The sequence below is a fragment of the Castor canadensis genome, chromosome 7, assembly GCF_047511655.1.
Source record: "Castor canadensis chromosome 7, mCasCan1.hap1v2, whole genome shotgun sequence".
In the NCBI taxonomy this organism is placed as follows: domain Eukaryota; kingdom Metazoa; phylum Chordata; class Mammalia; order Rodentia; family Castoridae; genus Castor; species Castor canadensis.
Window position 1 is genome coordinate 61,231,462 of NC_133392.1, and position 23,368 is coordinate 61,254,829.

The window sequence follows — 23,368 nt, forward strand, 5'->3', positions numbered from 1 at the left end:
TCTTGGGGATATACCCAAAAGACTGTGACACAGGTTACTCCAGAGGCACCTGCACACCCATGTTTATTGCGGCACTATTCACAATAGCCAAGTTATGGAAACAGCCAAGATGTCCCACTACTAGTGAATGGATCAAGAAAATGTGGTATCTATACACAATGGAATTTAATGCAGCCATGAAGAAGAACGAAATGTTATCATTTGCTGGTAAATGGATGGAATTGGAGAACATCATTCTGAGTGAGGTTAGCCTGGCCCAAAAGACCAAAAATCATATGTTCTCCCTCATATGCGGACATTAGATCAAGGACAAACACAACAAGGGGATTGGACTTTGAGCACATGATAAAAGCGAGAGCATACAAGGGAGGGGTGAGGATAGGTAAGACACCTAAAAAATTAGCTAGCCTTTGTTGCCCTCAACGCAGAGAAACTAAAGCAGATACCTTAAAAGCAACTGAGGCCAATAGGAGAAGGGGACCAGGAACTAGAGAAAAGATTAGATCAAAAAGAATTAATTGAGAAGGTAACACACACGCACAGGCAATTAATGTGAGTCAGCTCCCTGTATAGCTATCCTTATCTCAACTAGCAAAAACCCTTGTTCCTTCCTATTATTGCTTATACTCTCTCTTCAACAAAATTAGAGATAAGGGCAAAATAGTTTCTTCCGGGTATTGAGGGGGGGGTAAGGGGGGGGTAAGGGAGGGGGTGGGGACGGGGGAGAAATGACCCAAGCATTGTATGCACATATGAGTAATAAAACAATAAAAAGAAAAGAAGTTAGACTCTAGGGCTGGAAGTATACAGTACCTGCCTAGCATGCACAAAGCCCTGTGTTCAAACCCCAGTAGAAGTAGATTTTAAGGTGAGTTTGAGCTAAGAGAGGCACATTTTGGTATTAAACTTTGAGCCTCAGTTTCTTCATCATTGACTGGAATTATAAGTGGTCTCTAAGGCTCCTTCAAACAGTAACATTTTATGATTTTTGAAGACAACTTTTCCAAAGTACTGTTTGAACTAATTTCTTTCAGTCTTTCTGTTGGCAGCAGATAAGCAAAATGAATGTAAAAGTCTGTAGCCAAGAGTAGAATGAAACTTTATGTCGGAGGAAGTCATTTGATATCTGTCCATACCCCAGAAGTCCTGGGCCTTTATAGGACACTGTTCAAATCATTCAGCAGTGTTGTCTATCTTGGTCTGGAGAATAGTGAAGCTGGGGCCCTCATTTGGCTCTTGTGGTAAACTAGATGAAGGGACTATAAGGATTGTCAGTTTTGAACTTGTGGGTCTTTGGATTTATACCACTGATAGTTGGCTTTAGAAAACTGGGCAGTGATAAAAACAATGCTTTTTTTTTTTTTTGGCAGTTTGAACTCAGTAGGGTCTTGTGCTTGCTAGACAGGCACTCTACAACTTTAGCCATGCATCTAGCCCAGCCCTTTTTGTTTTAAGTTATTTTTCAGATAAGTCCTCACTTTTTTGCTCAGGGCTGGCCTTTGCAAGCAATCTTACTGATGCCTTCCCGCTAGCTGAGGTGACAGGCACACACCCAGCTATCAGTTGAGATGAGGTCTTGCTAACTTTCGGCCAGGTTGGCATCAAACCTCCACCTTCCAGATATCTGCCTCCCAAGTAGCTGGGATTATAAGTATGAGGCACTGCACATAGCTGTTTTTAAATGTTTCCTGGGTAAGTAACAGATTTACTCTGCCCCAGGTCTCTGTTGTGGCCAGCAGTCTGCATTAGGGCAGATAGGCAGTTTGAGAGGTACAAATTATTGAAGCCCAAGGCACTTTATTTTGACCATATAACCTTAGCTTACTTTCCACTGTGTAAAAATCAATAGCAAAATTACTGTTGTGGGATATAGTGATTATATTAAGCTCCTGTGCCACCTCTGTCTAGATACTTATCTGTAGTCATGAGCTAGCTATACAATTTTAGCTTTTTGTGAATGGTATCATATATCTAAGGTAGATTCTGCCAAGAACGTAAGTTTAAAACAAAAACTCTTCGGGTGTCACTGGATTGTAATGTGCTAGGAGATCCTCTGCTCAAGGACATTGAGAATCAAGCACTGAAATTGAAAGAGAACTCAACACCTAGTCAGAAGGCTTGGATTCCTGGGCTGCAGTCTGTCACAAGCCTATCTGTTTGAGCTTAGGCACACCTTTTCCCTTTGGGGCCTCTGCTTATAAAGTGAGAGTGTTGTACTTGTTCTCTAAGGTACCCTTCAGCTTCTGAATTCTGTGCTTCCCAGGGGCTGAGAATTGCATCAGGGCCCAACCTGGGGTTTGTGCTGTTTTCAAGGCCTAAAGAAGTGCCTCATCCTTTTTTCCAAGGAGGTAGGCTACATCACCTCCATAGACCCAATAATGCAGTGAGCTGGCAGTATGGTGAGGTGCTTCTTCATTAGGGACTGGGTTGTTTGTAGTAACCTAGAAGAACTTAAGAATGATGCCAGGAGATGTAATTTCTGTGATAACTAGTTGCCTACTCAGAAAGCTTGTCAACACCCACACGATTACAGTATCATTTTGTCTCTGGAGTTACAGAATTTAGAGGTACATTTCCTTTTAAAGTGTTCCCTTTTAATTCCAGGACTCCCATTATCTTCTTAAAATTCAAACCAATTTCCAAGAAAATAGATTTTTGCCAAATTTAATTTTAGAGGTTAGTGAAAAATGTGTTCATATCTTAATCTTAAGGCTTTTAAAAACTTAGTTTGCACTTACTGGTTCTTTGCTATCACCTTAATAGTAGTTATATTATTTTTCATTCAGTGCTATAAAGAGTTGATGATGTCTACAGTCATCTTTTGACATTGTTAACCTCTATTTCTGTGTTCATTAGAAATTAACACCTGAAAGAGAAAAGCTGATCTGAGTGATTATTCTTCCATCTTTTCATTTATGCACACTACTTAAGTGTATGGTGTAATCACTGCTGTAATATTATATGAGTTTTTATCTCATAGAAATCATAGCGTACGTTGGATGATAGCAGACTCCTGGTCTTTCTTAGGTTTTCAGTGCCACTTTGCAGAAATGAAGTTGTTGATAGCAACAGAGGACCCTAGGGAATGGCCACCAAGAACTTTAGGTGGTTGCAGGGGTGTTACAGATAAGCTGTTTTCATGGACAGTTCTCAAGGGAACCCAATACTTGCCTAATGTTAATTGTAATGTAATTACTAAGGGTATTGTTTTAGTCCAATTTGAGCTGCTATAACAAAATGCCATAAATGGAGTGGCTTATATACAACAAAAATTTATTTCTAATGCTGCTAGAGGTTGAGAAGCCCAAGATCAAGGCAATAAAAGATTTTCTGATGAGGCCCACTGCCTAGAAAGTGGCGCTTATAGAAGTGAGTTCATACAAGGGGTACATAGAAAGTGTTTCCTTACTTGATATTAACATGGTGGAAAGATAAATTAGCTTTCTATTCATGAAGACTCCATCTTCATGATGTAATCACTTTCCAAAGACTACCTGTCACCTCCTCATGCTATTAACTTGGGGGATAGGGTTTCAGCATAGGAGTTTTGGGGGACAGGTAAGCATTCAGTCCATGGCAGGTGCAAGAACATTTAAGTACTCATTTTCCTTCTAAGCTTTCACACTCTTACTACAACAGTGTGGGTAGGTACCCAATAGGAACATAACTCAAACCAGTATCATCATCTTTTCTTCAAAATATCTTCTGTCTCTGCAGCTTAAGGTGGCACCTCTTAATCAGTTTCCCAAACTTGAACTTGAAAGTTGGGAATTATCTATATTACTGTCCATATCTAATAAATCACCAAATCCTGTTTGCTCTGCCTCCAGAAATATCTTTCAAATCCATGTTACTTTTTAAATTTGTGGTGGTGGTGCTGAGGATTGAACCCAGGGCATTGCACATTGTAGGCAAGTGCTTTACCACTGAGCTATATCCTCAGCCTCATACTACTGTTTAAAATCCCCAGTGTCATGCTAGTTCATAGCAAATGCAGTTTATTTCTTTCTGGACTTTTAAAATCTTAAATAAAAATTTACTCTGATGCTTAACAATCTATGACTTTTGTTTTATTGTTGTGAACTTTGCTTCCTTTTGCTCAATTCTGTGTTATGGAAATTTTTCCACTAAAATGTCTTTAATGATTCTTAGTTTGGGTATATAAAATATGATTTGTATTGTAATTTAATCATTTCCCAGTGAATGGACATTGATGTTGTTTTATATTTTTCTTTTGCTATTATAAAGAAAATTGAAATAAATGTCCTTGAACTTGTCTTTTTGCATGCATACGTGTGCCAGTAGATAGATGATAAAAAGTGGAATTTCTTGGTCAAAGTGAATATACATCTAAAACATTAATAAATTGCTTTTTACAAAAAGTTTCTACCAATTTTACTTCTCTTCATTATTTTTTGTGAGCCTGTTTTTAGTTAATTAACTAATTAATCAATTGATAATTTGTTCATTGCTAGGGATAGAACCCAGGGCCTTGTGCTTGTAGGAAAGCATTCTCCCACTGAGCTACATCCCCAGACCCTAAAGATTTTTTTGATGGTACTAGGATTTGAACTTACGGCCTCATGCTAGCTAGACTATGTTTGAGCCATGCCCCCAACTTTACCAAACCCATTTTTAATATGAACCTAGGGACTCCCATCTAGCCTCAGTTCTCTGACGTGTTCCTTCATTTACTTGGGCACTGTTAGCCACTGTTTGGGTTTGTGTTCAGTACAGATTGTGTGCCAGGCACTGCTATATGACACTGGATAAGACAAAAATGGTCCCTGCCCTATGTAGCTTCACTCTTAGTAAATGGAACTTTGCTGACATTTCCAGTCTCGTTTTATACATTTGTAGTTGCTGTTCTCTTGTCCTGATGTGACTTTTGTTCTTTAAACTTTTCTGCTTAGAGAATTTCTTTTACCCTTTCAACTAGTTTAAATTTTATCCCCTCCCATTATCATTACACCTTCAGGTTGATTAGATGGGCCTTCCTCAGTGTTCTGTTAGTATGCACTGGCCTCCTCCTACAGCTTTTCCCCTGAAGACTTCTGATTAGTCGTTCGTATATGCATGTGCTTGTGTATGTATATGCAGACACACTCAGCAAGAACAAGGAACTGTGATATTTACCTGAGTGCATCCTCAGCTTAGTGCTTTAAACATGCTGAATAAGTGAATGAAGAACAAGCTATCTGATGAAGTTAGTTTTGCAGAGCACTATGAGGGTGGTAAATATGAGTAAGAACTGGTCTGTCTGCAAGGGCCTGACCATGTAGTCAGGAAGATAAGAATAGATGAGTAGACTACAGGGCAGATTGTGATATGCTTGATTTAGAACTTACCACAAGTGAATTCTTGAGAATTTAAAAGGAGAGATGAATTTTCATGAATGAGATATTCTGGTAAGGGTACCTGTTGGTATCAGGTATTGTGAGGGATATAATGACAGTAAAATAGTGTCACTGTCTTTAGGAGTATTATAGTCAAATAGGTAGAGTTGGGATTGGCAAAGCAGAGCCTATGTAGTAAATGTGGCCTCTGCTTCTTTTCATATGGTTCATGAACTAAGAATGATTTTTATGTTAAATTGTTGATTAAAAAAAAAAGAGTATTTTGTGACAAGGGAAAATTAAATGAAATTTAGATAATCAGTGTGCTTAGTTAAGTTGTGTAGGAACACTGCCATATTCATTTACACACTATGACAACACATCAGCTGAGGTAAGTAGATGTAACAGAATATTTCATTTGCAAAACCTAAAGTATTCATTGTCGGGTCAGTACAGATCTAGTCCCCTGACTGCTGGGTTAAGAATGGGAAGATTCAAGAAAAGTAGGGAAATGACATTCATATTGAAAGAAATAATCCAAGTTAAGCAGTCATATAAAAGCTTTAAGGCTAATATGATCAAGCTTAGCCCTCTTCTTTTACAAAATAAGCAGGTTAAAAATTGTGTCAAAGTCCACACGGCTCATAAGTGGCCGTGTTATACGGGAAAGACTGGTACAGAGGCTTTGAGGGCTGCAGGACATGATAAGATTATTGCTAAGGTGGGGCCAGATCATGAATGGCCTTGTCTTTGAAAATTGAGAGTTGAAAAGCAAACTAAAAACAGACTTCCTTTTTTTCCTGAATGTAATGTTTCTGTTTTTCTCTTGGATTTCTAGAAGGCCTTTGAGCCTTACTTCGAGATTTTGGAAGCATACTCCACAAAAGCCAAGAATTATGTAAATGGGCATTGCACTAAATATGAGCCCTGGCAACTAATTGCATGGAGTGTCGTGTGGACCCTGCTCATAGTCTGGTTGTATGAGTTTATCTTCCAGCCAGAGAGTAAGTATACTGCTCCTTCTGTACAGGTACAGTGGAATGTCATTAAGCTTGGAGCTCATGGCTGATGGTTTAGACTCATTTCTTGCCTTTTGGTTTGCTTCTGATTTTTAAAATCTGTTTAAATGGAAAGTGGTTCCTTGTCTTCTGGTTGGGCTCTTGAGTAACTGCTGCTGTGTATGTTGCTTTTATTTATTTATTTTTTTTATTTTGCATTTGCAGCTTTCATAAAAACTCCTCAGAAATTAGTCATTGTCAGAATCCACAGGTGTCTCAGAGGGTGGCTTAAGCCTTCTTTAGTACCAGTTTTTCTTTAGAACATAATTGTGTCATTTGGAGTTTCCAGAGCAGAAATTTATTGCTTTCATTTTGGCTTATCATTTTTAATAATGATTAAGTGAATTTGGAGCAGCACTCATATGGCTGCTGTTTGAGTGCCTGGTAGGTGCCAGGTACTGCACTAGGCTCTGGGGGTGTCTGCATAAGTGTTATACTGTTCCTGTCCTCTTGGAGTCAAACTTCTGATGTTAGGGAATAGTAGTAGTGAGTCAGGGAAGCCGATCACCCTGGGAAGAGGAGGCCATTCTTACGGAATGCAAAAGATGAAGCATATCTTAACAATCTGCTTATAAGTCTCCAACCTTCCTAAGATGCAAGGCTCTCTCCTGCCCACCCATCTCCTTCTCACCTAGAAACCTGGGTGTATGTGACCTTGTGAATTATTTCCCCCCACAGGCTGTACTTGGAAAGTTTTGTTTGAGCACCCCGATCCAGTTTTAGTACATGTGCTGCTAAAGCGAGCACCCCACCTAAATCCAAATAGTAGCTGATTTGATGGAATTCTGTCCGCCCTGGCCTGCGCTCTTTCCCCAGGCTTATTTTGGTGCTAACTTTCTTGATATGAGAAATCAATAGCATTAAAGAGAATCTAGTCATTTCTCATTTGTTTGAAGTTTCTAAAATGTTTTGCATCCCTGATAATATCTGCCAAGGGGCTCTTTTATTTGTAATAGCACTGGGTTTGAACTCAAGCCTTACACTCTTTTAACTGTACTTTTTCTGCTGCATCTGCTCAATGGCTTGAATGTGGCTGTAGCCTGTGTTGCCTATTCATGCACACTCCTTTCCCAGGGAGCATCTGAGTAAGTGAGGAAGGAGCCTATTACCCTGCAAGGTATACTTTTCTTTCTTTTTACTGTTTGAACTCAGGGCCTCATGCTTGCAAGCCAGGCGCTGTACTATGTGAGCCCCTCCACCAGCCCTGTTACAGTGATTATATACGTATACTCACCTGCTAGCCCTGAACATTCCATAAGAAACTTTTAGTATATTAATGAGGTACGCCATCTAAGTCTTTGTGGGCTGAACTCTAAGTCATTTTAGTTTTATTTTTAATAATATATATTCGTATTACAAAAGCAGTACATAGTCACTGTAGGAAATTTAGGTGATATGGATAACTAATAGGAACAAAATTAAAATCTTGCTACCAAAGGATACCACTAGTTATGTGCCTGTATCTGTGTCTAATCTAAATCAGATTGAACCATGAATGTAGTTTTTAGAGGTCAAAAGTAACTGATTACTGGCAGTTTCCTTCAGCTTACCGGCAGTTTCCTTCAGCTTACCACAGACATACAGATACACACACAACAGTTTTTATTTTGCAACTTCTGTACTGAATTTCAGACACAGATAAGAATGTCTTTCCTCTGAGGATTAGGATAATTTTGATGGAATTGCCATGTATGCTATGTATTGCTGAACAGTCGAGTTATGTTTAATATATTGCACCATAGGACTCTGGACTAGGGTTAAATTTGGCTGATCTTTAAACTCTGACTAAACCTTCTAAGGGTGGGGGGAAGAGGGTAATTCTGGAACAAAGAAAAGACTCAGGGAGGTAATAACTAGAAGCAGCAAGAGCTGGGGCAGGGGTAGCAGCACTCTGAAGCACTATCTCTTCCTTAGTTCTGCTTTGCGATTATCAGCTCATAGCTTACTCCTTTATACTTTGGTGTTGGTTTTGGCTGTGGGGTTGTCCATAGTGCATCAACAGAAATCAACCTTCTGTGTTGCCAGGAGGTACCATGTCTTGCAGGGTACCTTCAGCAGCACCTTTAAGTACTCTTAGCCCGTTTCCTCACAGTCAAACAGGCATAGTCATACCTGCCTTAACCAGTCATGGGTTATAGGAGCATCAGTTCTGTGAAAGGAATTTGCAAACTGTGAAGAGCTATGCATTGTTCTAACATTGGCAATTCCTATTTTAGCTTGAAAATTCTTTTTTTTAATTGACAAGTAAAAAGTATATATATACCACATGAGTTTTTCATAATGTATACAAAGTGAAGTGGTTAAATCTAAATAACATGTTCATTACCTTGCATACTTTTATGTGATGAGAACCCTTAATCCATACTCTTTGTAGTTTTCAAGTATATAATATATTGTTATTTCCTATATTCACCATGTTGTACAATAGATCTCATGAGGTTATTCCTCATGTCTAATTGGATTTTTTTTTTTTTTGGTATGGGAGTTTGAACTCAGGGCTCTGTGCTTGCTAGGCAGGCACTTTACTACCTGACTCACACTTTCGGCCCCTAAGAGGAATTTTGTATCATTTGACCAACATCTTCCCAAATCTCATCCCATCACCATACCTGGTAACCACCACTAAAAAATATTGAAAGGCAGGACTATAAATGGGTACAGTGTGTGTGTGTGGGTTGCGGGGGGGTACCAGTGGGAGGGAGGAGGGTGAATGAAGGAGATTAAGGTGAGGGTTTATGGTGGATGGACTTCATATACCTATATGAAATAGAACAAAGAAACCTCTTGCATTTGCTTTAAGTGGGGTGGGGAGGGAGTGGAGGGAGAGAGATAATGGGGGTGATGTAACTAATGTACAATATAAACCTAATTGGAATTGTCACTATGAATCCCTCCCATGTATAACAAATATATCCTAATAAAAAATTATTTAAAAATTCTTACTGCTTTTCTTTCTGGACCTCTGGGACTTTTACTCTTGAGATTATCTCTTTAGGTCATATTACCTTTTCTCCATTGTTGATCTTGTATTTGTTCTTTTTTGCTTGTCCCATTTCTTTCTCAGCCACCACCTAGTCATATTACTACACTTTTGGACAGATTGCCCAATTTGTTGATACTTAGATTGCTTTTGACTTCATTAATTACTTCATCCATTCAATAAGAGAGCAATTCTGATTCCTTACAACTTTAACATAGTCAGAAATAGTTGAATAAAAAGCAGCTTTAATATCCAACATTGTTATTATTTTGGGGCACTATTGGGGTTTGAACTCAGACCTTCATGCTTGCTAGGCAGGCATCTTACCACTTGAGCCATTCTGCCAGCTCTGTTTTATGTTGGGTATTTTTGCGATGCCTCGAACTATGATCCTCCTGATCTCTGCCTTCCAAGTAGCTAGGATCATAGGGGTGAGCCACCAGTTACCGGCTTATACTTACGTGATAACGTGTAAAAATATGTTTTGGAAGAATTTTTAATAATGTAGAAATGCAGTAAATGAGAAAAGGATACAGTTACTTTATAGCCATTGTTACAGAATGTAGAACAGGACTAAAAGGAAATACTAGAAGGAAATACAGAGAAGAAGACACAAATAAGTAGTTCTGATCCCTTTGTCTTAATATTTAGTGTGTATCTTAGTTGGTTGGTTCTGACCCACATTTACAAAGTCTTGATGATAGGTTGAGGTAGAAAGACAGTGCAGCCTATTAGTAAAGCTGCAAGGCATCATGCAATAAATTAGAGATGATGGTGAGGGGTTGGAGAGGGAAGTTAGAATGACCAGGCCTCCTAGGAAAGCAGTAAAGGTTCATGTTCAGTTCATGCCTTACATAAAAACTGAGTCTCTAGGGTCTTATGGACTCATTTGTGTAATAGAAAATTGCTTCTGTGCAACGAAACAGGATAGTATCCTGGGAGTCCTGGGCTGAAAAAGTGGAGTTCAGTTAAATCCTGCTCTATCACTGATCTAATCTGTGCCTTGAGCAAGCTTTAATGCTCTGATCCTCAGTTGCTTATGTCACTCTTGGATGGTGTATAAAACCTTCTAGACTGACCTCAAAATTTGCTGTCAGTCAGTTGACATATGTTCAATATGAATGCCTTAAAAGAGATAATCATTCTATTTAGATACTGTATTAAGATTGTCATAGACAGGATCAGAATTCTTTGTTCTTTGAAGTTTCTGACAGAATGGACTCTAGTGTTCATGATTTTCAAGTTTTTTAGGTTCAGAAAATTTGCCATGATCTGTAGTGGATGGGAGACTTGAGCATAGATCCTGGGGAGAAAAAAAAGAAAAGAAAAAATACAAACAGGAGCTGGCCATTTGTTTTGTGGGAAGGAAGAGAAATGTTAGACATTGGATTGGAAGCTTTGAGAATGTGAAGAACTCTGGAATGCGTGAATCATTTGACCCAACAATTCTGCCACTGGGAATTTAGTCTGAAGATATATTTGTATGGATGCAGCATGGTGTGTGTTACAAGGTTATGTAGTTTGCATGGCTTGTAATAGTAAATATTAGAAACAACCTATACATCTATCAGTAAGGGGCAGGTTAAAATAGATTATGATATATACATATGATGGAAGTCTTCAGCTATAAAAATGAATGAGGAAGCACTGATTTTTGTGTTTGTTCCTTTGTTTAGTTTTTGTTTTTGTAGTGCTTGAGATCAAAACCAGGGCCTTGAGCATGCTAGGCAAGTGCTCTACCACTGAGCCATATCCCCAGAAGGAAGCACTGATCTTTAAGATGATAGTCCTCAGTAGAAGTGGAAAAACAAAGTGTAGTACAGTGCTGGACTGTACCATCTCTTGTGTAAAAAGGAGAGACAATTAAGAATATATTTACTGTTGCTTATATATGTATAAAGAAACTCTGGAAGACTACACTAGAAGTGTTTCCCTGTGGGTATAAAGAGGTCTGGGAGGTAAATTAGAGGAAAATTTTTACTTTGTGTTTATTGTTATAAATTTTGGATTAGATAAACATTACTTATTCAAAAAATAAATTTGAAAGGTTTTTCTCTCTCTCTCTTTTTTTTTTTTTTTTTGCAGTACTAGAGTTTGAACTCAGGGCCTTACTCCCAGCCCCCTTTACCCCTTTAAAGGTTTTTCTAAAAAATGAAAGAAATTACCTTTGCAATATGAAGGGAAGTGAGGTGGTGAGAGACAAACTAAGTAATCACTTACTTACTGACCAGCAGGTCACATCCTGGAAGTTCATGTGACTAATAGAACCATTTGTTTCTTGCAGGTTTGTGGTCAAGGCTTAAGAAGAAATGTTTTAGGCTTATCAGGAAGATGCCATTTATTGGTCGCAAGGTAGGTGGAATTTGCATAGGTTCCCTCCTTCTGTTTACTAAACCGAATGTTCTCAAGGTGAAGGGGTGACTTTTTGTCCCCCGCATCCAGGGGCCATTTGACAATGTTTGGAGACTGTTTTGGTTATCACAATATCTGTGGAGTGCTACTAGTATCTAGTAGGTTGAGGCCAGGGATACTGTGAATTACCCTATAATGCATAAGAGATTCCTACAGCAGAGGTTTATCTGGCTCAAGATGTCAAAAGGGCCAAGGTGAGAAACCTTGCTAAACTCTTTTCTAATACATTTGGCCAAAGGAGAGATGAGAAGTCTGTTAAGAAAGAATTTGAAATTAGAAAACCTAACTGAAGTGTTGCTGGGTGTCAGAAAAATAGATGGCTGGGATGAATTTAGATATTTACCTAAGGGTTAAACTTTTTGTAAAGGACTAGATTGGAAACATTCTGGGCTCTGTAGGCCATACTGTGTCTGTCACAGCAAGAGGAGGACTGGGTAAGGAGTGAGCCTCGCTGTGCTCCAGGAAACTTTATTTATAAAAACAGGTAGGCTGCTTTGGCCCTTGGCTACTGCTTGCTGATCCAGGTATAGAAAGTTAAGGCGATAAAGAGCTCCTCTATTGCTCTTTGCACCTGTTGGTTTAGCATGTCCTCTTCCCCTCACTCATACTGGGATAAGATATCATACTAGGATAAGATATCCCCCTCTGTGTCCTCCCCAGGGCTTTTTATCACAGGTGACGATAAGCAGAGCAGGCGCCATGCAAGCGCTAAGGAAGGTAAATGAGTCCTTAGTGTCCTCATGGTCCCCAGTGCCCTGCCCTACCTTTCAACCTTATTTGCCTTAAAGTTTTCTTTTACTTATGGCTTTTGGTTTCCTTGTGTAAGGGAAGAGGAGATACTATGGAGGATAAACTATCACAAAGAACAGTAGGCTCTCCCCCTTAGCGTTCCCTGCATTTTTCCTGATCCTGATCTTATCCTTCACACTTTTCTCCTTTAGTTTCAAGATTTTTGAGATAAATCCTTAGAGATTGTCTAATTATACTCCATTTTTCAGAAGCAGATTCTGGGGCTTAAAGACAAAAGGATATTTGTTCCTTATAGTGTGCATGTGTTTACATGCACACACCTTAGTTACTCAGTTACTCACTACTTGTTTTTGAGCACTTGCTCAGTGTGAGGTACTTTTCTGGGTGCTAGAGATACAGTGGTGAATGACATCAAGTCCTTTCTTGTTTCTCTTGTGGAACTGATAGTTTAGTAGAAAAGACAGAAAACAAGTAAACAAATACCTAAGAATTTCATTTTGAAATAAATACCATGAATAAATTAAAATTGGGTAATGTTATTACATACCACAATTGGGATGAGAAAGTAACTGCTGGGCTTTTTAATACACTTCTCATTGTGATTTTTTGACCTGTTTTCTTTTGTTATAATAACCTAATCTACGCATGAAAGCTCAGTTTTCATAGTTTGTTCCTTGTGCATGGTTGCCACAAGTGCAGCGTAATTTTTTATTTATGACTAAAAACATCTCCATGTCCATAGCATGCCTCAGCACTGCTCAGCAGTGTAACCTCTGCTACCTACCAAGGATGGTGTAATTTAAAGGAGTGGTTCACTGAGGACCATGTGTAAGAAGATCCTCTCGTATTCTAATCATCATATCTAGGACTCAGAAAATCTGCATAGTTTGGAGTGAGATCTTGAACATCAAACTTTACCAAATATATCGTTGAAGCCACGGCATTATAACATGCACACTTGTGACATGTAGCCTCTTTCCCCATACTTGTGACCCATGAGTCTCATCATAAATCCAGCCCCTGCAATTCTGCCTCTGTACTGTTTTTCCCCCAGCACTTTTCATTACCTGATTTATTTGCTGTCTCTCCTGCTAAAAATAAGCTTCATGAAATCAGAAGGTTTCTTTTTTTTTCCCCCACTATATATTCCACTGTTGAAGTTTCTTTTGTTCACCATGTATCCCTGGCTCACAGTAGTTCTTCAGCAAGTGTTTGTTGAATCAGTCAATTAGTGAATGAAAGAAAATGGTTCAGAAGCTGTGGCTAGGAGGATGGAAAGGAAATAACCATAGTTGATAGAGCACCTTAGTTCCTCCTAGCATTTCAGGGTCATATAGTACAAGTTGCTGAGAACAGCTTAAGGAGATGTAATATGGTCATTCTGGCACTTCCCTAATGTCTGTGCTTGTACATACGGAGTTGTGTGGGACCACCACATTCCTATCATGTTCTGTGCATGTCCTTTGAAGTTGTTCATTGCTTGCACAATGAGCTGGATCCCTTTTACTGTACTTTGGCTGGTTTCATTGGCTCTGTCTCTTTCACACACTGTAGCTGCTGCCAAGGTAGGAACAAGGGTCAAATGTTGCATTCATATTAGTGTTGATATCAGCAAATGCAAAAAAGCAGTGTGATGTTAACATGGAAAGGGTATGGGGAAATAGAGTGTATCTGACCTTTAGAGATGGTTGGCTTTTCAAACTTCTAACAAACTATTGTACCTTCAAAATATTCCAACTGTTTAAGAAAAAATACCCTCCTAGTTCATTATCTGTTGTTTAGTAATGCCTGTTGTTGAGCAGTTGTCATAGCTGTTTTCTGTTCTCTTTACTGTACTTTTTCATCTTGTTAACATTGTCTTTTTTACCTTTGGAGATCCAAGAAAAGTTGAACAAGGCCAAGGAGGATATCAACAAGAGCATGTCATTCCTGAAAGTGGACAAAGAGTATGTGAAAACTCTGCCCTCCCAGGGTCTGAGCTCATCTGCAGTTCTAGAGAAACTGAAGGAGTACAGCTGTATGGGTAAGATGCTCAGTGCAGGCTTGCTGTTTTCCTTCCTTGTCATGGTTCCTAGCTGGGCACAGGTGGCTTGCTACTGTAATCCTAGCTACTTGGGAGGTTGAGATCAGGAGGACTGAGATTCAAGGTCAGCATGGACAAATAGTTTGTGAGACCCTATCTCCAAAATAACAAGAGTAAAATGGACTATAATAATAACCCCTGGTACTTATGTATGTTCAGGAGGGCCTGCTCCCTTTTTCAAAGGCTGAATCTCATATTTTAAAAATTATTTTTAAGCTGGGTATCAGTGGCTCACACTTGTAATCCTACCTACTTGGTAGGCTAAGATTGGGACGATCACGGTTCAAGGCCAGCCTAGGCAAAAAAGTTCAAGAGACCCCCATCTCAACCAATAGCTGGGTACAGGCATACCTGCCATCCCAAGCCATGTGGCTGAGATTAGGAGGATCAAGGTTTGCCTAGGCCAGCCTGGGCAAATACTTTGTGAGACCACCATCTCCAAAATAACCAGAGCAAAATGGCCTGCAGGTGTGGCTCAAGCAGTAGAGCGCCTGCTTTGCAAGCATGAAGCCCTGAGTTCAAACCCCTGTCCCACCAAAAAAAAAAAAAGGGGAGGGGGGTAGAATGAACACATCATGTATATTTAGGTAGGTCAATAAATGTCTATCCATACCTGTAGAAATACAGATATGTATATCTACTGTATATCTCAGTGTTAGTAGTGTTTTGTGTGTGTGTATATACTTGCGAGCACATAGGGAAGGATAAATAAACTAAATAGCTTAATGTTTAAGAGCATAACCCATGGAATCAGCCTAGATTTGCATTCTGGTTTTGGCATTTAAATTATTATCTTGGGAGAGATTTTATTTACCTTCTGTATGCCCAAGTTTCTCTATTTTTATGATCTCTACTTGCCTGAAAGAATGATTATGGAGATTAAATGAAATCATACATGGAAATGTTTTGTAGTATCTGGCATATAGTAGTGATTAATAAATGCGACTGTTAGTACTGCTGTTACTAACACAGATGCGTGCATGTTTATTACAGGTTAAGTTTTTTGTTTTTTTTTTTTTCAATACTGGGGTTTGAACTCAGGGTCTTATACTTGCTAAGCTGGTGCTCTACCATTTGAGTCATGCTGCCAGCCCTACATAATTTTAGATTTATAGGACAGTATCAAAGATGATACAAAGATTTCATGTATGCCCCTCACCCAGGTTCTCCCGACATTAACATCTTTGATACATTTGTCAAAACTAAAATACTAACATTGGTACAGTACTAGTAACTAAACTACAGATTCTTTTTAATCTGTTTTTCTTCTAATGTCTGTTTTTCTATTCTAGGATCCATGTTGCCTTTTGATAAATAGCTTTAAAATTTTCTAATTGGCACGTATTGAATTCTTGTCACTGGATGGTACAGAGTTAGATCTAGTCCAGGATTGATGATCTAGACTAGGGGTCAGCACCCTAAGACCTATACATTAAAGATTTCCATAATTATAAGGGCTGGTTGTTACCGTCTAGTTTCTTTGTTTGATTTTTAAATCATGGTCCCTTGTGCTTTCTAGCACAGTAGAAGAGCAAAAGAGAAAAGCACATCTTCTGTTCTTGAAATTGGGTAGCCAGGTGCCAGTGGCTTACGCCTGTAATCCTAGCTACTCAGGAGGCAGAGATTAGAAGGATTGAGGTTCAAAGTCGGCCCAGGCAAATAGTTTGTGAGACCCTATCTTGGAAAACCCTACACACACACACACACACACACACACACCACACACACACCACACACACCACACACACACACACACACACCACACACACACACACACACACACACACACACACCACACACACCACACACACACACACACCACACACCACACACACACACACACACACACACACACACACACACACACACACACACACACACACACACACACACACACACACACACACACACACACGGTTGGGGAGTGGCTCAAGGTAAAGGCCCAGAATTCAAGCCCTAGTACTGAAAAAGAAAAAAAAAAAAGAGTGACTGCAGGTCTAAAGATGTGCATGGTATATAGCAGTGTCCTCTAAGAAAAGGATGAAAGTTAAACCAGAGAGAGCACTGCAGATGACTGTGAGAGTTGATGATCAATGCTTTGTAGAATCCATGGCTAAGAGCAATGTTCAATTAGTGTGTTTCTGTAATTGCTTTCTCACTGCTCACTTTCAGTAAGTCGAAGCCATGTTGTAGCCAAAGGACCTGAGACACCACCTCAATTGGTTTGTTGGTACAGTGTAGAATGTCTCTGGGGAAGCAAGGACCGGATATGGGAAGTCTGACTCTGTATTTGGTCAGGAACCCTTCTCTACCTTCTATCAGGGTTGACTGTTTCTGATTTGAGTGCTCTGACATACACTACTCGAAGCAGGTGGGTTCCAGGCTTGCTGGAAGGGAAGGGCTCCTGAGACTAGGGTGCTCATGGCTCATCCTCATCATGGGTTGTGCCCTGGCTCCAGCTTTGAGGGCTGTGTATTGAAAATTCACACTTCTGTCTTGCTCTTTTCTGCCAGCTCTGCTTACAGCTTCCAGTGACTGGATGGGGAAAAGAAAGGAGGGAGCTACTACAGAGAAGGTCACTCTGAAGCCATACAGACAGCAGAAAATAAGTGTAGGCAAAAGACAGTTTTTCTGCTGAGGATGAGGATGATATTATTGGACTATCTTTATTACACTATGATGCTCTTAATATCTTTTCATGATATTATTACTAATTGATCTTTTATCGTTATTTTGCACTACTGCAGCAAATACCTTTAGTAAAAATACCTTTATTGAAATTCTTTTTTTGTCAATTTAATATAAGAATGACATTGAGTTTTTACTCAGCTTTCTTTCTTCTGAGCCTAGAGGGGTTTCTTCCTGTCTCCTCTTTATTAGAACCTACTGTCTTCCTGGAGGCTCCTGCTTGTTGACCGAGTGACCTTGACTTTCTCTGCAGATGTCTTCTGGCAAGAAGGGAGAGCCTCTGGAGCAGTGTACAGTGGGGAGCAAAAGCTCACGGAGCTGCTTGTGCAGGTGAATGCCAGTGCTTGAGGGGTACACGGGTGCTGTGCCAGTTTACTTGACCTCATTTTTCCTCCTTCCTTTCGTAATTAAACATATATATATATATTTACTCAAAAAAAGCTGATTGAAATGAGAGAGGATTAGAAAGTGTCTCTTCACCCAGATATATGAGAATATGCATAATACTATCCAAGACATCTTTAGTCAGTAAAAAAGTAAAATGTTATCTGTTTTCTGACTTTATAAGGTCCTGTGAAGAAGGCAGACTCCTAGGGAAGAAAGTCCTGACATTTGAGGTTTTGAATGATAAAAACAGATTTTGTTTGTTAAGGAGAGTCAAGAGTCAGGACACTCAGTCATAATTTACTTAAATCACACAACTTGAGATGTGCAGTAGTCTCACTTACGTGTTAAGATTATTCTCATCGTTTGCTGATTTTAGAATGGTCTTTAGCTTCTTCCATTTTTCACCAAATTATTTTTGAGACCCAGCTTCATCATATAAAATTGGGTTGTTCTGATGATCCCTAAGGCCTTTGTGTCTGTAATTATGAAACTGCATAAACCTTACTCAATATTACCAGTTTTGGCTATGCTTAAGTCTTTCAGTAGCTCCCCATTATCTATAGGTGGAGCCCAAGTTCACATGTGGTAGAATACAAGTCCCTTCATGAGCCAGCTACCATCTATTACTTTAACTACCCCTGTTACCTTTCCATGTAAACATGTATCACTACCATTTTTCTTTACTAAATGCACATGCTTTATCTTGTTGGTTCCTTCCTTCCTTTCTTTCTCCTGTTCCAGGTATCAATTCCTATTCATCTTTCAAGGTTCCATTCAGCAAATACCTCTAGATCACTCAGAGTTTTAGCTGTTCCCTCTTAGGGACCCTTAGCACTATGCACTTACATCTGGTATTGTACTTAACAATACCTGCACTCTCTCAGTGTTTCAAACACAGTATGCTTAATTATTACTAGAACCCTGTAAGGTAGGTACCATGACTTAGCCCCCTTTGCATATAAGGAAACTGAGCCTCTGAGAGGTTATTTAACCTATACACCTAAAAGTGATAGGCAAACTATGACTTCAAACTGGGTCTGTTGGTGTCATAGTCTCCTTACTACATTATAAAATCATTTATTTGCATATTGCTTCCTCCACTATAACTTGATCTTTAAATTGGGGGACATGTGTTACCTTTTTTCCAGTTCCTAGCATTGATCCTAATGTCTTAAAAGTTTTTTTTAGTGCATAATTCTTTATCCTGTGTGATATAATAGTCTTATCTAACACCTTCTTGCATTTCTTTTCAGGCTTATGGAGATTTTGCATGGAGTAACCCTCTGCATCCAGATATCTTCCCAGGACTACGTAAGATAGAAGCAGAAATTGTGAGGATAACTTGTTCCTTGTTCAGTGGGGGACCAGAATCTTGTGGATGTGTAAGTATATGCAAGTGACATAAATAGTATTACTTTCTTTTACCTTGAACTAGAAAAGTTTATTAAAAATATTTTATTACAAGTAATGCATTTCTACATTGCAGAAAGATCTAGATTAAGTTTAAAAATGTTACTTGTAATTTTATAATCCAGAGTATCAATATTTTAGTATTTTTCTAGATATTTTTTCTTTTCACCTTTGTATTTTAAAAAGCATTTAAGCTACATAAAGATGTTAGAATACTGTAAACAACACCCTACAGTCACCAAATACACTATTTTGTCATATCTTTCCATTCTTTTTGTTTCTTCCTCCCTCTTTCCTCATCTACACACTCACACACCTACCTACCCTCATTTATGTACTTAAAATTCTGTTGAATCATCTAGCGGTCTTTTTGATACACTTTTCATTCTGCCTAAGCCAGAAGTTTATCATTTTGCTATAAACTGAATCTCATTTAGTTGGTATTAGGAATAAAGAAAAGGGGTTATCATTATATTTAACATTTAGTTTCTTATTTCCCATCTTCCAAGTAGATAATTGTTTTCCTAACCTGTGACGGATTAACTTCTGTTTAGGTTTGAAGTTTCAGCTTTGTAGAATAGGCTTCACTCAGTATGTAATGGTAACCTAGAGGTGCTAATCGTGTCATATATTTTATAATCATTATAAAATAAGAGTGTACATTTGTTCATGGATGGGCCCATCAGAAGACAAGAACTTTTTTTTTCTTCTTTTTGGCATGATAATAGGGTTTGAACTCAGGGCTTCACACTTGAAAAACAGGTGTTCTGCCACTTGAGCCATGCCTCCAGTCCATTTTGCTCTGGTCATTTTTGAAGATGGGATCTCAAAAACAATTCACCTGGCCTGGCCTCAACCATGATCCTCCTGATCTCAACCTCCTAAGTAGCTAGGATTATAGGTATGAGCCACCAGCACCCTGCTGTTTCTTTTGATGTACAGAAACTTTTGAATTTGATGAAATTCCATTTGTCAGTTCTTGTTCTTATTTCCTGGGCAGTTATTCCTATTCAGAAATAGTTACTTATAACTATATCTTCCAGAGTTCTCCCTATTTTAAGTGTAGTAGTTTCAGCATTTCAGGTCTTACATTAAGATCTTTGATCCATTTGTAGTTGATTTTTGTATAGGGCGAGAGGGGTCTAGTTTCTGTCTTCTGCATATAGATAGCCAGTCTTTATAGCATCATTTGTTGAAAAATGCTCTTTTTTCCCGTATATTTTTGGCTCCTTTGTTAAAGATCAGATAGCTGTAGTTGCATTGTTTTATTTCTGTGTCTTCTATTCTGTTCCATTGGTCTTCATATCTGTTTTTGTGTCAGTATCATGCTGTTTTTGTCACTATGGCTCTGTAGTATAATTTGAAGTCTGATACTGTGATACCTCCACCCTTGCTCTTTTTGCTCAGGATTACTTTTGCTATTCAGGGTCTTTTATGCTTCCATATGAATTTTAGGATTGATTTTTCTATTTCTGCAAAGAATGGCGTGGGGATTTTAATGTTACACCCAGCTTTTTGTTGGTTAAGGTTGGGTCTCCCAAACTTTTTGGTGGGCTGGCCTTTAACCACCATCTTTCTTATCTCTGCCTCCCAAGTTGCTAGAATTACAAGCATGAGCCACCATGCTTGACTTTCATGAATTTTTAAGAGACCACAGGTTAAATAGCCACAAAACAGTTTGGCCTTATCTGGTAAATTTGAAGAAACATACCATATGACCTAGAAAATCTATTACTCAGAATATACTCTAGAAAAATTAGAGCATGTATGTATTAGGATATGTATACATAAATACTTATAGCAGCATTATTCATGATAACTAAAAACTGGAAATAATTCACATGTCTATCAACAGTAAGGTAGATGAATTACAGATACTGCATGTCCTGCGTGTAATTGTTATTCAACTTGATGCTCAGATTACTCCATCTTTGGCCAGTAGGGGTGTCTTCATTTTGTCTTGTCCTTTTTCATAACCCAAATATCCAAGTAGCCTTTGAAAGCTCCCTTTCTTTTTGACAAAATACTCCAAGTTTGTCTTACTCTAGAGCTAGAATCAGCCATTTCTTCAAGGAGCCCTGGTTCAGTTAAAACTCTATAAAATATTTACATGGTTTCCAAAAGTTGTATTTATGATACAAGACAGATATAGAAAATCTGACCAGAATGCAATCCAGAGACATAAAGAATATACAAAAGAAAGGCTAAGAGATGTCTCTTAACCTTAGGATGGAATGATAAGGGCCAATACATATTATTTGGTATTTGAGAGCAGCCACAGAAAATGGACAGCCTGTAAATGTATAACTGTTAGAACCACTGATACTCTTCATAGGAACAGTGGCTAGGACAGATATGGATAGCTGAGAGATTGCTTCGTAGTTGAAGAACTGTTGGAGCTGGATGATAGTATCATTAATTCTCTCTTCAGCTGTGTCTGATCTACTTTAGTTCTTCCACTGGTCTTTTAAATTTCATGTACTGTACTTTTCACTCTTGAGAATTGTTTGGATTTTTTCTGGTTTTGCTTTGTTTTTATTTTTTAATCTGCTTGGTTTGTTACAGTCCCTTTCTTTGGTTTATGTTTTGTTTATTTACATTGCACATCTTTATATTCTTTTTCTGGTAATTCCAATGTTTGTGAGCCTTACCTATCTGATTCTGCTATTTTTCACTCAGGGAATCTTATTTCATTATATTTGTGATTTTTCTTTTTTTGGCGGTGCTGGGACTTGAACTCAGAGCCTTCACCTTGAACCATCCCACCAGCCCTATTTTTGTGAAGGGTTTTTTGAAATAGGGTCTCATGGAAGTATTTGCCTGGGCTGGTTTTGAACTGCAGTCCTCCTGATCTTTGCCTCCTGAGTAGCTAGGATTATAGGCATAAGCCACCAGTGCCCAGTTAGATTTATATTTTAAATTGTTATTGTTGAGATTGGGGTTTGAACTCAGAGCTTCATGCTTTCAAAGCAGGTACTCTACCATTTGAACCATACCTCCAGTCCTATATTTGTGATTTTTAAATTAAGGGTTTTTTTCTTTGTCACCTGGGCCACTCGTTTGCCTGAGAACTTAACTTCCAGTGATTCTGTGGGCCTAGATTAAAGTTAAGTTCTTCCAAGCACATTTTAAATTACTTTTGTCAGTTGCTGGGAAGTTACTGAAGATTGCCACCACATTGAAACCAGTTTAAGTCTAATTCTCAGCTCACCATTTTGTACCATAGAGAAAACTGTGAATTCAGACCACAAACTCACATAAAGATTATCTTTTTTTTTTGGTACATTTTTTAGAGTCTTTTTTCGCCTGAGTGTCAAGTTGAGAAAAGCAAGCTTCTTCTACATTGGGGTTTCTTTCTTTCCTTTTTTTTTTTTTTTATCCTTTTTTGGGACTGGAGTTTAAACTAGGGCTTCATGCTTCAAAGCAGGCACTCTGCCACTTGAGCCACACCTCCAGTCTATTCTGTTCTGGTTATTTTAGAGATGGGGTTCTCATGAACTGTTTGACCAGGTTGGCCTCGAACTATGATGCTCCTGATCTCAACCTCCCAAGTAGCTAGGGTTACAGGTATGTGCCACCACCACCTGACAAGGGGTGTCTTATGTCTGACAGGGGACATAAGAGTGTGTGTTTTCTGTCTCCTGGTAGACTGTGACTTTGGGCAGGCCCTCACTGGACCTCATGTGTCTCTAGGTTAGCGCCCCCTCAGGCAAAGAGCTGGCCTTGACGGCCACTTTATGTTGCAGGATTCTAAATTTTGCTTTGTTTGGGGTTTAGTATATTTATTTATTTTAGCTTGTGATGGATATAACAATTTTGTTTAATGTTTTGTCAAGCTTTTTAGTTATTTCATTTAGAGGGATTGCTTTAGGGTATTAATCAATATTGCTGGAACTAAAAGTTCCATCATTTTCCCCCCCACACAACAGGTCTCTATATATTTGAAGCCCTGGATCTTCTTGTTACCCATATCTTTTCTAAGTTACTTAGATACTGGTGTGATTTCATGGGTTTCTAGCCATCACAGTCATTCTCTGAATTTTTTTTCTTATTTCTGGCTAGAGGAATATAGCATTCTAAATGGGGAGTGGCACTGACATTGACCTTTTAGTCTCTGCTTTTTGTTTTGTTTTTAAATCTAGGTTTACTAAATGTACTTCAGACTTTTTTTCCCCTGTAAGTCAAGATTTTTACTCTCAGTGGTGTTTTTTCAGTTTCTTGCTGTTTCTAGCATATTTATTAGCTTTGTATTGGTTCCATTTTC

At 38.7% G+C, this 23,368-nt stretch overlaps 1 protein-coding gene across 3 annotated transcripts in view; it reads left to right on the plus strand.

The window, feature by feature from the left end:
* Sgpl1 (sphingosine-1-phosphate lyase 1) overlaps positions 1-23,368 on the plus strand; it is a 61,182-nt gene that overhangs the window by 23,571 nt on the left and 14,243 nt on the right. For all 3 annotated transcript variants that reach the window (XM_074079076.1, XM_020162151.2, XM_074079077.1), the window contains exons 3-7: positions 6,175-6,340; positions 11,659-11,726; positions 14,412-14,559; positions 17,561-17,637; positions 18,948-19,076. In XM_074079076.1, coding sequence (XP_073935177.1) covers positions 6,175-6,340; positions 11,659-11,726; positions 14,412-14,559; positions 17,561-17,637; positions 18,948-19,076 — 588 coding nt within the window. The remainder of the gene's footprint in view (positions 1-6,174; positions 6,341-11,658; positions 11,727-14,411; positions 14,560-17,560; positions 17,638-18,947; positions 19,077-23,368) is intronic.